Source organism: Pelodiscus sinensis, chromosome 10 (assembly GCF_052426305.1).
Source record: "Pelodiscus sinensis isolate ZL-2025 chromosome 10, ASM5242630v1, whole genome shotgun sequence".
NCBI classification, from domain to species: Eukaryota; Metazoa; Chordata; order Testudines; family Trionychidae; genus Pelodiscus; species Pelodiscus sinensis.
Genome location: NC_143061.1, coordinates 52,944,196 through 52,960,189, shown reverse-complemented (window position 1 = coordinate 52,960,189; position 15,994 = coordinate 52,944,196). Strand labels below are relative to the sequence as shown.

The 15,994-nt window shown below is 46.3% G+C and overlaps 1 protein-coding gene across 6 annotated transcripts in view; it reads right to left on the bottom strand.

Annotated features, from left to right (window-relative positions):
• SENP2 (SUMO specific peptidase 2) overlaps positions 1 to 12,570 on the bottom strand; it is a 38,730-nt gene extending 26,160 nt beyond the window's left edge. The window contains exons 1-3 of one of the 6 annotated variants that reach the window (XM_075937344.2): positions 12,423 to 12,570; positions 12,013 to 12,099; positions 5,280 to 5,357 (exon numbers count right to left, since the gene is read on the bottom strand). In XM_075937344.2, coding sequence (XP_075793459.2) covers positions 5,280 to 5,305 — 26 coding nt within the window. In that variant the 5' untranslated portion in view covers positions 5,306 to 5,357; positions 12,013 to 12,099; positions 12,423 to 12,570. Of the gene's footprint in view, positions 1 to 118; positions 3,601 to 5,279; positions 5,358 to 9,546; positions 9,707 to 12,012; positions 12,100 to 12,422 lie in introns of those variants that run through there. The other 5 variants (XM_075937345.2, XM_075937346.2, XM_075937342.2 and 2 more) reach the window with 5 other exon arrangements.
• Between the last annotated feature and the right edge of the window lie 3,424 nt (positions 12,571 to 15,994).

Here is a 15,994-nt window from a genome sequence, read left to right as displayed (position 1 = left end):
AAGGAATCTGGGTAGCACTTTAAAGGCTGACAAATTTATTAGGAGGACATTAGAGCATCAGCTCAGAGCGGACATGGCTAATCTTAGAGAAGGTGAGAGTACCTGAATGTGAAATTACCTCTTAATGTAAGAACCACTCCATGTGTTTATTTAGACCTTGGTTCAGGGTGTCAAATATGCATATGAATTCCAGTTCAGCAGTGTCCGTCCTCAAACGGTTTTTGAAGATTTTTTCTGTCTGAGAACAGAAACAATGTCTACAAATGCAAATGCCAACACAGATTCCAAAGACTCATCATTTGCAAACATAATATTTGCATTCGGTTTCTTTGCAGTGATATAGTCATGTTGGTCCCAGGATCTGAGGCAAGGCACATGAGGTAATATCCTTTATTGGACCAACTTGTGATGGTGGAAGGGCTTTTGAGCATATTAGTTGCTCATCAGGTCTGAGGAAGGCAAACCAGGGCATCTAAGCACAATACAAACTGGGACATTATTAAGCACATGGAATTCATACCCACTTAAAGTAGGTGAAATAAGATTTAGCAGGCAGTGAAAGGTTATAACTTCTTGGGATGAGCATTAACAACCAGTTTCTCTGTTGATTCCCTGGTTTTTAGTGTCTAGCAGAATTATGGCTCCAGGTTTGTCATTTGAGGGTGCTGTGCAGGTTTCCCTGGAGGTTGAGGGCTGAGGGGGCAGATATGGAGCCAGCAGCTTCTGAAAAGTGCTCACCCATAGGCAAGGTGGCATTTTTGCTTTGTTTTTCTGAGAGCTTATCCAAGAGCACAGGGATCATCTACTTTCACCCACATTTAATGCCCTACATGAGCGATGGACTGTGCAGGTTCAAGTGGGGGTGAGTGAAAACGAGGGTGTACAGTCAGTGGGCTTAGTTTCTTTCCCTTTATTAACACAAGTCCTACCAGGGTGTTTGCAGGCCCCTTTCCCACGATGCATTCTACGTCTGTCAAAGCTTCTTTGTTTGGCGATGGCAATTTTAAGAAAGTCTGGGATACAGACCTCTCTCTCCAGAGAGAATTCGGTCAGTAACAGATCTGTTGGGGAGTTAGAGGTGACTGCTGGACCCGTGACAATAATGGTGGTGATCCATGCACATTAGAGGTTGTGAGAGACCGAAAGCGATGCTATCATGGGGAAGGATACTGGCATGCAGAGAGGTGACTGACAGCGTGCTGGGGGAGGGGTCACCAAGGCTGCACTTTCGGAAAGAAGCTGGCAGTGGCTGGAGGCAGCTCGTTCTTCTCAAGGTGAATGATCTCTGTAAATCCATATAAGCCTTCAGTAGGCGAGCTGTGACTAGGTCTGAATGTGGCACTGCAGTCAGGCCCAGATTCAGTTTCACCCTCCACATTGTTTTCTGGCTCTCCCATGGTTCAAGTGGGTCATGGAGTTCAATCCCTCTTTCGGGATAAATGCAGACGAAAGTCCATGACAAACAGGAGGCTGTTCTGGCATTCAGGGTCTCTTTGAAATGTGCCTTCTGGTCCCTCTTCCCAATACCTTCTGGGTTTCCTTTCACCTGCCTTTCCTTAAGAAGGAGCCCCAGGCCTGTTCCAGGAGCTGAGTGGTTCAGGCAGTTACTGCCCCGTCTAATTAAGTCAGGAACCCCAGCTTCCCTCTTGAGCTGGGACAGAGGTTAGCCAGATGTAGAGCCTTCGCCAGTTCCTCCATCAACACACACCTTCCACCTCCCCATTAATCTTCAGGCCCAGAGGGTTCTGTGGGCCAGTCTTGTGCTAGCCTCTGCCCTGCTATGAAGGAAGAGGCAGCATTTCCTGATGTTGGGGAGGAGTTGGCAGAAGAGGAGCAAGCTGGGTAACAAGGGAGCCTTGCATTCTCTGCAAGGCCAATGCCAGGTGCTCCAGAAAGAATGAACAGAACAGGGAATCAAGTGATTCATCCCCCGTCACCCATTCCCAGCTTCTGACAAACAGAGGCTAGGGACAGCGCCCTGCCCATCCTGGCATTGATGGACCTCTCCTCAATGAATGTATCTAGTTTTTTTTAAACTGTGTTAAAGTCCTGGTCTTCACAACATCCTCTGGCAAGGAGTTTCACAGGTTGACTGTGCTGTGTGAAGAAAAACTTCCTTGTGTTATGGGAACAAGTAAATAACTTTTACTTATTCATTTTCTCCACACCAGTCATGATTTTATAGACCCCTCTCACATCCCCCCTCTTAGTTTCCTCTTGTCTAAGCTGAAACATGCACAGGAATCTGAGACTGAAGTATCTCAACCCAGGTACCACAAGAAACATGGTGCAGCAAGGTCTTGAACTGTGCTCAGGTTCCACTCTGCCATCCGGTGTAGAGCAGGCTATCAAATGGCCAATACTGATGCAACAATGCGACATGCAGGTAGCATATCTTTGGTCCATAATATACATGCTATTGAATATTTGAAAGCAGAAAAGTCTACCCCTTTCTGTACCATTCTGTTCCATGCATTTTACACAGCCTGGTAGCTTGTACACAGCTGGAGTAGGGATGTTGAAAGTAACTGTATGAATCAACAGCTCAATTTCAGTGAGTGAGCCAAGACAGTCCACCTCTTGAACAAAAACGATGGCACATTTCCCAGAAGACAGAGCATCAGTCTACACCCAAACCAAGACTGACCTAGCTACACCACACAGGGTGTGAAAGTCACACTCCTAAGATACACAGTTAAGCTTACCTAAAGCATCAATACAGGCACCACTAGGGCTACAAAAGAATTCTCTAGACACAACTACCACCTCTTGAATGAAAGGATTTATGACAGCCACACAAGCCCCCTTTTATCACTGTCAGGTGCATACTACATGCCACAGCCAGGCTTGTAACATAGCCATACCTCAAAGTAAAAAATTCTTTTCTGTGCTATAGTCAGTGGTCTACCTTCACAGCGGGCAAATTAACTCTGGGGTAGGAGGATTCAAATATTTAGCTCTTCTTTCCAAGTAATTTCTTCTCTAATTTTCACAGAGCGCTCAACAGTAGGGAGAGCGTTATCTTGAGATTTTGTCCAATAGCAGCTGATCAATTGTGTGCAGAATAAGACTGATCACAGAGCAAAACTACCTGTCCCTTTCCCTTCAAAAGTTTGAGAGAACTTTGAGGGTTGGCTACACTAGAAATGATAGCAGCTGTGCTTTTGGAGCACTGACACTTAGTATAGCAATAGAAGAGGCTCTTCCATCACTAATAAGTCTACCTCGTAGTTCCCTGGCTGTGCAGGAGGAAATTAAGACCCGCCCACCTCATTAGTAGAGCCGTGCAGCATGCCTGCACTAACTAGCTACCTCCTCCTGAGTACGGATCCTGTAGATGGGAAAAGGTAAGCCGGTGGGCTTGGTGGGGGGAGTCAGTCAGGGTCTGGAGGCAGAGGGAGAGCTGCCATCATTGTGCCTGTAGAAGCAGCACTTCCTCCTTTCTCCGCCAGCCCCCGCAGCTGGGCTGTCAGTGAGCATGCCTGCAAACAGAAGCAGCACTCCTCCTCCACTCCCCCACCCAGGCAGCCTCATGTGCTGGGCTGCTTTGAATACAAGCAGGAGAAGTTCCCTGTCCCCTCCATTCCCCTCTATCAGGCAGCCCTACCAGGTGCTGGGCTACTTTGAATACAAGCAGCACTTCCCTGTCCCCCCTACCCCTTCCCTCCAGGTAACTCCAGCAGCTGTTCAGAGTATAAGGCAGGGAGCACCCATAAAAGAAGACAGCAATTCAGAGCTGAGAATGAGATTTTGGTTACTTGGTGCTACAAGGCTGAAGCTTGTTGTCCACTCATGCTATTCAGACACTGCTTAGGTGCAGAAATAACAATAAATGAATAAAACATACTGAAGGATTTCATTCCTCACTCTTTCCCCAGAGCTGAATCACACCAGCTCTGATGAATGGCAAGGCAAATTGTCTGGAAGATTTGAGTTCTGTAACGAGAACTGAAGTGTTTTTTAAGAACTGGCTTTGGGGTAATAGGGAACAATGTGTGCACAAAAAGCGTTCAGAAGTGAGCCCATTCAACAACATTTAGCCAGTATTTGAAAGCAATTTAAAACATCCCTCTCAACAGCCCAACCCAATCCCTGACAGCTCTGGCCCAGTGCCTTCAAATATGCTCTTGTTGTCTTTGCCAGGAAAGTAGACACCATTATAATAAGATACCAAATGGCTACTGATAATTTTGCAGTATTTGTTTATTTGATTTCATATTAAACAAACATTTAAAGTCATGCACCTTGTTAATTATCCCTTGTTTTTATAGTCTCTGTTCTTCCATAACATTTAAAACTATATCTAGGATTTCTATTAGTAACTAGAGGGGGTGGCGCCACGGTGGCACATATCAGCACATGACCTCAATAGTGACAAAACTCACTCTGCTCATGGGTGGAAAAAACTTACAGGGAACACCTCTCCGAAAGAACAAACAAATTCTTCCACAAATCTAGCAGCATCTACAATGGGACTTTGATTGCCCAAATCACATTTTTCACAGCCCTGAGCAATGTAGTTAAGCCAACTTAACTCCGTAGCGTAGACCTGACTTCTTCAGGCCTGAAATCCTCAAGGACAGACAATGATTTTAAGACCATCAAGAGTCTAGTCTGACCTCCTGCACCTCACCAGCTCCTCACCCACCCATTCTGGTATCAGACCCATAATCTCTGACCCGCCAGCCAGATACCTGAAAAGAATTCTCTGTAAATGGGAAGGGCTCTGAGTTATGAACATTCCATCTCCAGCCACTGAAGAGATTTGTTAAGAGCAGTTACAGATGGCCAGGCCATCTCATGCCATCCCCTCCATAACCTATCAAGCTCAGTCTTGAAACCTGTTCGGTTTCGGTTTTTTTTGTTCCCACTTCTCTCCTTGCTAGACTGTTCTAAAACTCGACACATCTGAGAGTTAAAGGAGTAACTAGCCAGTGAGCAAAGATCAGAAAGCAGGAACCCAGAGCCTACTCTTTCACCTCCTATGCACCTTCAAAAAGGCCCATCTTTCAGTGTCACATTTTAACCTTTATCACTGGCTTGGTGGCAGAAGGAGTTAAGGCCGTATATCAAGTAATGTTTCAAATGCACTCCAAAGCCTGGGTCAGGATTTTAACTAAGGTGATTGAGAAGTAGAAGCCAGTACTCCCAGTAACCCAACTTTAGTGTCCCTCCTGCTATGACAGGACGGTGCCCATCAACGTTCACCACTGTAACACACATAACTGCACCAAAAAGCTAGGGTTTATATTAGTAGAACAACCCCTACATATACGTACGTAAGATCAGGCCCTGTCCTTTTCATAACACTTTTCCAATCAGTGTGCAGGACAGTTGGTTGGGGCACATAATTAAAGCTGTAAAAGAGAAGTCAAATTTTCATTTGTTAATTGCAAAGAGATGAGTGCTGCACTCCAGTGGCACAGTATAATAATGGTTACGTGTATTTTCACCCTCATTTAATCTCCCTTCTCCAAGCTTAATCTGGAGTTTTAGACCCTTCTCCATTGTAGCAGCACTGTCTATTAATCTTCACCTGATGTGCACATGGAACAGGCAAAACAGGAAGTGAAGCACGGATTAAGAATAAAAACTAGCTACAGAACTAAGGCTACACCTAGACAGCAGGGCTATTTCGCGATACCAGAAGTATCTTTAAACGCGCCCATTATTTCAACATGTGTTTTGAAATAATGGTGTGCTATTCCAGCATCCCTGTAATCCTCATTCCGCAACGTGCATAGATTGCGTAGCGTATTTTGAGGTAAGGGTGCTGTGTAGACACAAAGAGGCTCCATACAGGGTCTCTCACTAGAAGAGAGGACAACACCTAACAGAGACTTTTGGTAAAACACCTCCCCCAGCAATGATGTTTTCTAATTTTTTAATGCTTGACTTTGCAATCTAAACAGATTCCTTGTCACGGTTTTATAAAAAAAGAGAGACTAAAAAACCCCCAGAAAAATAAATTACCTGCAACTAAGCCCTTCCTTACTTCCTCTTTCAAGCCTTGGGGTTTAAACCCATCAGCACAGAGCTCTGCCACTTTAGCTAGATGATTAAGTACATTAGCTGACAGGAGCAGAAAACTTATGGGCTGTATCTAGACTGCATCCCTTTTCCGTAAAAGGGATGCAAATTAGACATATCGCAATTGCAAATGCAGCGGGGATTTAAATCCCTCCCGCCCCCCCCCCGCTTCATTAGCATAAAAAAGCCTGCCGCTTTTTTCCGGCTCTGAGCTTTGATGGAAAAAAGCATCAGTCTAGATGCGGCTCTTTCGGAAAATAAAGCCTTTTCCAAAAGATCCCTTATCCCTCATTTTAAGATCCCTTATCCCTCATTTTAAGGGATCTTAAAATGAGGGATAAGGGATCTTTTGGAAAAGGCTTTATTTTCCGAGAGATCCGTGTCTAGACTGGCGCTTTTTTCCGGCAAAGCTCAGAGCCGGAAAAAAGCGTCAGCCATTTTTATGCTAATGAAGCGGGGGGGATTTAAATCCCCACTTCATTTGCAATTGCGATGTCTAATTTACATCCCTTTTACGGAAAAGGGATGCAGTCTAGACACAGACATGTGGGCTGCCCCACCAGAGAAGGACACATAACCAAGTGTTTTGACACTAGATAGGCATAAGCAGCCCATGTTTCAGTGTTATATATGCACAAACAAAACCATTTAACAAATACAGCCCACAACAAATATTTGTCTCTCTGAGACAGCGAACAGCTAGCAGCTTTCTTGGAATTTGTGGGAGGTCTCCCCCCCCCCCTTATTTTTTCTAGAAATACAGTCTAAGAATAAAAGACAACAATGGCTATGAGATAGCATTAGAAGAGAGGAAAAAAAGGTGGTCAGACACAGAAGCTACAGTATGTACATTATGCTTGAGTAGGTATCTGACAGAAGCTGTTTATGTGTATGAAATGTCACCAGATACAGCTCATGGGAGAAGATATCCAAGGAACTGAAATGTAACCGGGATGACAGAATTCAGACAGGCATGTCTAGGTATAATGCAGGAGAGGAAAGATGAATCGGTACCAACACCACAAGATCTAAAGAGATCTGCTGAACAAAAAGAGCTGGAGAGCAAATTGCCAGAAGAGGATGGTAATCTGTGGAAAAACATCATGAGGACAAGGCAGAAGAAGAAACCACCTAGTGGTAATGAAACTGAGTTGAGGGATACATTTGTTGCACTGGGAACTGACAGAGTGGCAAGGAAGAAAAGAAGGGAAGTTCCCACTGTATAAGAGGCAGCAGTGGAGGGCAGCAGCCAGCTCCTGGGAGCACAACATGAGTGTAACCGTTTACAGTAACTGATAATCCCAGGCTTATCGGTTAACTGTTTAAATGATTATCCTGTTATGCCCCTACTTTCTAATCAAGCTATGAAATAATGTGCAAAATCTGTGAAAATCAAGTTATTGAGCAAGTATAAACAGTGAACATAAAATAATATTCCCAGTTATAGTTTGCTCCTGTTCATGCACCAGTTGGTTCTCTGAAGTCTAGTAGGAACCTTATCTCAAAATAAATAGGCAAGCTAAGTATACCTCCATGAACCTAGGGTAATGCTAAAAGGACAAAGTGAAGGAAGCAGTACACAAAACTGATTAAAGCAGTAAGTTAGAGGAAGCTTGGGAAAAAACTTTAATCTTCCCTATTAAATAAGTAATACTGCAAAGGACACCCAAGCAGGCAGATTTGCTCAAACCTTTCAGATACTGGAAAACTGAAAATAAAAGGAGAATGAGCAGTACAAGAGAATATAACTGCAATAAATAGGATGAAATTAAACAAAGTTCAGTATGAATATCAGAAAGAAAGCTTTTGACACTGCTATTTCAGAAGTCCCCTCTTGTGAGATATTTAAAACAAACAGACTGAAGTGCTAGATACCATCCTATGAATCTCAGAGTCTTTTGTTTCTCTAACTTCAATAATTCAGTTTCTCATACTGCCCATCACTTTTTACATAATTAGCCTTATGTGCATGGTATCAAAGTGTTTAAGCTCCTGTACAGATTTTCTTCATGGTTCACTGCAGGAGTGGGAGTAGAAAGAGGATGACATAGTTTAATCAAGTATGTTTCTGAAGGGTAAAGATGATCAAGGAGCATCAAGGTGGAAGACCACAACCAAAATTTATCAGAAAAAAAAAAGGAACAACAAATATTATGTAATTCTCAAGTAAATAGTTTGAGACCAGCAGTCTAACACTTTTAGTCAGTCACACCATTAATTTCCAACTCACGTCAGATCATTTCCCATTTAAAATCTAAGATTATAACTGATGTACAACCCCACCCCTCCACCCACACACTTTCACAACTGTACCATTTGTGTTTGACAGCACTGCATGCAATTCAGTGTCATAGTTTCCTCTGTACAATCAGTGTCTACTTTTATTTGTTGGGTCGCACAAACAACGAGGGAGTGAAAACTTTTCAAAATAATGTATAAAACGACAGGAGGCACTTTTAAATCCCTTTTAAATCTGCACTTGAAAAGGAATCCTCTGAACTGTCATTCATGCTAAAATTCGACACTCTACGTGGGGGTCTCAACAAAGACTCTAGCTATCTTGCCCATTACAAAGACAGCTTCCCCAATTATCACCTCTAATACCATTAGTTCACAGACATTTACCTTCCCCTGCCCCTCCCCATCCACCTTCTGTTCTGAAATTTGATTGTCCTTTTCATAGGTGTTCATTTTTTAAATTGTATCCTTTGGTATATATGGTTGTGACTTTTTTCTTCCACTATTTGATCTGAGGAAGTGGGTCTGGCCCACGAAAGCTCATCACCTAATAAACCATCTTGTTAGTCTTTAAAGTGCTACATAGTCCTGTACTTTGTTTCAGGAGGCAACAGAGAATTCCTGTTCAAGTTCTTAAATGTGGGAACACCGGCTTTAGTTTAAAACTATTGAGGTTTCACATTAAGTATTCTTTTTAATAGATTTAACTGCAAAATATTCCAAAATAAGCAACTCACAAATCGAATCTTGGACAGCACAACTAATCTACCACTTCTACCCAACCTCATCTATTGGTCCATTAAGCTCATATTCTGTAGGAAACAGCACCCAGAACTACATGCCCCAAAACAAAAATCCTGAGGCTTGACCTGAACAAGCGCCAGAACAAAACTACAGCGAGTCTCTGGCGGCTTCAGGCTCCGGAAAAACGTTTTTACCAAGTTCTCCGACTGTGGGGATCCCCCCGTTAGCAGCGCTCACCCAGGGAGCGACTGGCCAGCGCGACACGCCTCTCTGCCCCAAACCGTGAGCCCTCTGGACCGAAGGGCAGTGGAGCGGGGCGCTCGCAGGCCCCAGGAGGAGGAGACACCCAGCGCGGGCCGAGCCGCTCGCCCCAGCCCCGGGGAGCGCGGAGCCGCCGGGGAAGCCGAGCCCGCGCGGTGCCTGAGGCCGAACGCGGCCAGGCCCCCCAGCAGCGCCCGGCTCCCGCACGCGAGCGCCGCCGCTCAGGATCGGGGCCCCGGCGGCCGAGCACCGCGCGCCGCGGGGCGGGCTGACCTGTGGTGCCGTCTCTTCCGCGGGGCGGGGGGCGGCGCGTCCCGCCGGGGGGCGCTGGGGAAGAGCAGGGAGCGCAGCGCCTCCGCCAGCCATTGGTACATAGGCCTCGGCCACCGGAGGCGGAAGTGCGGCTATTTCGCGCGACGGCGTGACGTCACGGACGGAGCCCTCTCCAGCAGGCGCGGGGCGAATCGGCGCTACCTGCGCGCGGGGACCCGCCCGACCCCTTCCTCATTGGCCAGAGGCTTGTTCGGTCCTGATTGGGGGAGAAAAGGGAGGGGCGGGGACCGAGCGCCGCGCGCGTCTCTGCATCACCTTTGGCGGAGGAGCGCGCGTCTCATGGCGGTGGGCGGGGCGAGCCGGGCTCCGCCCCCGCCAGGCACCGACCCGGCTCCCTGCCACTCGCTAGTGCCACAACCCCCATCAGCACCCCCCCCACACCCCTCCCCCACTGACCAGCACCCCCCCACACACCCCTCCCCCACTGACCAGCACCCCCCCACACACACCCCTCCCCCACTGACCAGCACCCCCCCACCCCCCACACACCCCTCCCCCACTGACCAGCACCCCCCCACACACACCCCTCCCCCACTGACCAGCACCCCCCACCCCCACACCCACACCCCTCCCCCACTGACCAGCACCCCCCCACCCCCAACACCCCTCCCCCACTGACCAGCACCCCCCAACACACCCCTCCCCCACTGACCAGCACCCCCCCCCACAAACACTCCCCCTCCTCCCCTGACCAGCACACCCACCCCAAACACATCCCTCCCTCACAGCACACTCACCCCCACTCCTTACCCTGGCAATGCCCTCTCCCACCAACACACCACTTCACACTTTCTCCTCTCTCCCCCCCCCCCCCAAAAAACACCCCTCTGTTTTCCACTAGCTGTTTCCTCCATCAATTTCAACAGCAAAGATTCATTCCTGGTTTCCAGCTACTGCTCACCTTCAACATTTTACCTTCTAGTGCTGGAGTGCTGCCCATTGCTTGGGTTCATGCCTCACCCTCCCTAGCATGTTTGTTATTTACAGAGCTCATGGTGGTTCCACACCTGAGCAATACACACAAATTGTTGATGGGCACCATACCAGAAGGTACTCGGTAAAGTCTTCAGTTTTGTGACTAAGCAGGACAAAAAATGTTAAACACTTCAGAAATGACCTGAAGAAGAGCTGTGTGTAAGATCCTAACCTCATCTCCCTCTGCCAAGCAAACATTGGTCCAAGAAAAGATTACCTCACTCAACTCACGATTTCAAAAATTAGTTTTGAAGCCCATTTCAAAAGCTATGTAAAATGTGTTCACCTTTTCAAAAGAACTTCTACTATTCAATTAGGCATAGCCCTCAAAATCTGAAAGTACAAGTTCTTTTCATTATATGGACGTGGGGCGGGCCGAAAATAAAAATAAAATACCTTTTCTGAACATTACAAATTTACCCATGGATGGGCTCTTGCTTCTCTGTTTTCCTGAGACCTTTAGAGGTGCTTAAGTAACAAGGCTTCTCTACCGCACAGCTGACATGATGGACAAGAGGTGCAGCAAGAGTCCCTGTGCGTCATCAGTCTACTTTGCAATATACAAGCAGCTAATTTAGCAGTTCTCCACTACAGGGTGTAGCATACCAGTGATGCGTACAATCAGGTCTCCTGCTCATGGCTGAGCAATGGAATAGACTAGCCTTAAGGAGTGATCTTTCAGCTTGATCTAGTAAGCGCCTGACACTTTCTGTATGAAAAGTGGACAAGAGCTGGTATGCAGCAGGACAGAGAGGTCTGGCAAGGAGAGATGCATTTTTCTGTCCTTAGGAATATCCATTCCGATTTGTGACAGTTCTACACTGCTGAAGATTGTAACTTACCATCATAGCTCTCTGTCACCATATTAAAATACCTCAATGCCATTGATCTTCCTGTCTGTATTGCCCTAACATCTCACTTCATTGGATCACAGAATTCATATGCCCAATAAGAGAATGGACGATGATCCTGGTGTTGCTTCCCTATTAAAACAGCCTTTGGCGTAGGAGGATGTGCATCATATTGGAAGGCAGGCATGCATGTGTTCCAATTTCATTTCCACTGACTGTTGATAAGTGGCTCTCCTTCCCAGTTGTTACTAAACATATCCCTCAAAGAGATTACCTAAGCTGGAGATAGAACCCAGGAATATGAATACAGCCAACCCAAATTTCCTCTCAGAAAGCACAGGGCATATCTTTTTCCTTAACTGTGCAGTCTGTAAAATGGGGTTATTCATGCTTACATAACACACTGAAACAGCTGATTATGCATCCTCCTCTAATGCAGGCTCACATAAGAACAGCCTCCTGCTCCCAGCCAGCAAAACCTGGTAGCCCAAGGAACAGCCATCAACATTAACAGGTGTGGCTCCAAACCAACATGCTGGGGGTGGTGGGATTACAGTTGCACTTAATGGATTTTTTTTACCTTTTCACTGCAAGAAAAACCAAGGCGTTACATTGACAAGCTGCATTAAAAGAACTTAGGAAGGTTCACAGGGGTAGCTGTGTTAGTCTGTAACAGAAAAAAAATTAAAAACCAACAAATGGTTGTAAAGTCACTCACTCAAGCTAGGAAATGCTCATGAAATATTGCTAATGACCCACAGAACTTTTCCCCTGTAGGACACCAGTTTGAATCTAGCCCAGTTCAGGAGGGATTATAAAATGTTCTCCTCAACTGGCTGTTTGCTGGCCAGAAATGAAGGGAGATCCTGCAGCATAGAACCCTCCCTGCCACCCACACATACATTTCCCACCACTTGACCGATACAGCAGAGAGGCCATGAAGAGTAGATGACCCCAGCCATCATAATGTAAGCCCTTTCCCATACCTACCAAGGGGAAGTAAGATGAAGTTCTCTGGCAGGGTCACAGCTGCTGCAAGCTTGCCCTACATTACCCCACTGTTGATATTACAAATGTGTGGTTCTACACAAATCAGTTCCTTACATAGTTTGCATGGAGCATCACCCAAGAGACCCTGTAAGTTTAGCAGCTGAGTCACTACGCCTGGCTTCTGCTCTGCTCAGCCACCTTACTTCCCACCCCTGCAATTACTCACAGCACCTGCTTCCAAACTCACTTCTACAGAAGGCCTGTGGCCAAGGCTCCTCCCAAGCAGCTGAACCTCTTATAAAGCCTCTCCTCCCTCCCTCCAAAGTAGCAGCCTCTATTCCCTTTCAATCAGCTGTGTTCACCATCCAGCAGCCAGGCAGCCTTAATTCAGTTAATCCCTTCTTTTCCAGCTTTCAAATCCCTGCTCATGGGAAGCGGGGAGTGCCAGGCAATACGGACAACCTCTGACAGGCTTTTGATCTCATTTCTTCAGTGCTGTTGTTGTCTTTTCAGTCAGCCATGTCAGGTGAAGCCCCTATTGACCTTTGAACCTGACCAAGCCAACTGAAAAGTCAGCAAACTGAAGGGCTAAAATAAGAGGCCAAAAAATATAAACAACTATAAGGTTAAAAACCTCAGGAACAAATATTGCTCAGTCACTCAGGACACGCAGATTTTCCCCTTGTTCAGGACTCTGCTCTGAATTTTCTCTGCTTAGCTCCTATCCTCTGCATAGCCTGCCCCAAAAGTTCAAACTCCTAAGGGTTACGTCTACACTGGCAGCTTTTTGCACAAGAACTGTTATGTTGAAGAGTTCTTGTGCAAAAAGTCTTCCACAAGAGCATGTCTACACTGGCATGTGCTTTTGCACAAGAGCATCTATGGCAGTGTGGACGTTCTCTTGCGCAAGAAAGCTCTGATGGCCATTTTAGCCACAGGGGTTTCTTGCGCAAGAAATTCATGTTGCCTGTCTACACTGCCCTCTTGCGCAAGAGGGCTTATTCCTCGTGGGGAGAGGAATAACTCTTCCAGAAGAAGCCCTGTTTTCTGACTCGAGTCTGTAAATTTACTTGCACAAGAACGCACGTGCAGTGTAGACACCCGGCAAGTTTTTGCACAAGAACAGCTGTTCTTGTGCAAGAAGCCACCAGTGTAGACGTAGCCCTCCACTCAGGGTACGTCGAGACTACATGGCTCCGTTGATGGTGCCATGTAGATTTATTTGTTTGGCAAAGGGAAATGAAGCCGCGATTTAAATAATCGCGGCTTCATTTACATTTAAATGGCTGCCCTGCTCTGCCGATCAGCTGCTTGTCGGCAGATCGGGGCAGTCTGGACGCTCCCCTGCCGACATGAAAGCCCTTTATCGACCTCCCCAGTAAACCTCATCCTACGAGGCATAATGGGGAGGTCGATAAAGGGCTTTCAGGTTGGCGCGGGAGCGTCCAGACTAGCGTGCTGAGCCGACAAACAGCTGATCAGCTGTTTGTCGGCTCAGCACGGCAGCCATTTAAATTTAAATGAAGCCACGATTATTTAAATCGCGGCTTCATTTCCCTCTGCCGATCAGCCTAATCTACATGGCTCCATCGACGGAGCCATGTAGTTTAGACACACCCTCAGAGCCCCTCATTAATCACAACATTGACCCTCAAAGCCAGACCTGGATTTACAAAGATTAAAGTGTGGTCTTAAGTCTGTCTTTTCCTTTTCGAACTTCATTTCCCCCTGAGCGTGTGTCCGAGACAGTGTCATGCTGCCTGCTCTCCTTTGAGTGCGTGTGATAGTTGTCATGCTGCCAGCTCTCTCAGGCACTCTGCCTCCTGTGGAGGCTCTCGCTCCTACCCCCTGGCCCGGAGCTTCCATCTTCTCCCCCAAACCCTGACATTCTAATTCATTAATTCTGTGTCTTGCCCTCAGCCCACACGTCTGTGCCTTCTGCAGCTCCATGTCATTCACCTAGAGTGACCAGACGTGTGAAAAATCAAGACTGAAGTGGAGTGGGGATCCTTTGGGGGGTCTGCCCCTCCGTTTTATAGTCCTCTCCTTCCTTTCAGAAGCATCTCCAGCTGGGACAGTGGCGATAGATAGACTGTGAAGATGGAAATATCATGCTGTTCCCTTAAGATGTCAATTTTTTTCACTCACGTCCCTTTTCCTGCCAATGAATAGCCACTTTGCAGGTTATGGCCCATTTGATCTTGTTTACACCTGGCTGAGTTGCAGGTTGCTCTTATCTCTGAGGAACTGCTTTGCCTCTCCCCAGGCTTGGAACATAGCACCATACAGTGGAATTCATAACTTTACATACAACGGTGCTGCATATATTTGACCAGGACAATAACGATCATCAGATTGTGAGTTTTCACATGATACCTCCCAAGGCAAACCTTGTTGTGATCGGGGTCCCTGAGCAGTCATTCTTAGGTTATTCAATTAGGGCAAACTGTAAAGAATGGATCAGGCAATCTCCCAGAGCTAGTGGATATTCCAATACTTAGGCATACCAACCCAGCACAAAGCAGGTATGATAATACCTTACTGGTTACACAGAGGCTAAGGGCCAGTTCCCTTATAGCAATGCAGCTTGGGCCTCCACCTAGACACCCAAGTCAGATATGATGAGGCATAATGAAAATCTTAATCATCACAAAATACAGGACTATGTAGCACTTTAAAGACTAACAAGATGGTTTATTAGATGATGAGCTTTCGTGGGCCAGACCCACTTCCTCAGATCAAATAGTTTGATCTGAGGAAGTGGGTCTGGCCCACAAAAGCTCATCATCTAATAAACCATCTTGTTAGTCTTTAAAGTGCTACATAGTCCTGTATTTTGCTTCAGCTACACCAGACTAACACGGCTACATTTCTATTAATCATCACAGAAGTTCTACCAATGCCAAAGGATCAGACACATTACCCACCTAATTAATGAATACTTCAGATATTACCCGAATACATGCTTACAGCCAATTCTTATTAATTAAACTAATATTTATTAAAAAAAGAATAGAGACAGAGAGAGTGTTGGTTAAAAGATCAGAATGCCACAGATGTGAGTAGAGTTCTGAGCTCAGACTCATAAAAAAGATCAGGGCTACCTATGGGGGGGAAAGGAGGCAGTTGCCCCCAGACCCAAGTGATTGGCAGCAGTAGTAGTCAGAGCCCTGTAAAAGCACTGTAAAAGAAATGCAATGTTCATAGGAAAGGATGGGGGGCGTGGAAGAAGGACAGTGAGGCTGGCTGGTAACACGCCATAAACTGGCTCCCACTTCCCAGAAAAGCCTTCTTAGAAGCAGGTACAAGGCAATGGACCATAGGGAGAAACCCAGAAATAGCTTTTCTTCTAACAACAGATTTTAAAAAACGGATCCTTTTATTAATAACCGCGTGGTTTAGCAGGAAATCAGCCACCCAGCATTCTGATTGGCTGGCACATTCTATCAGCCACACTACAAGTTGAGACCAGAGAACAGGCCCCCATCAGGACTGACTGGAAATGGTCGGATCTCAATTCAGTAAGTTTCTGTTTATTTCCTGGACACACTAACGAGGGCTGGAAGAATGCT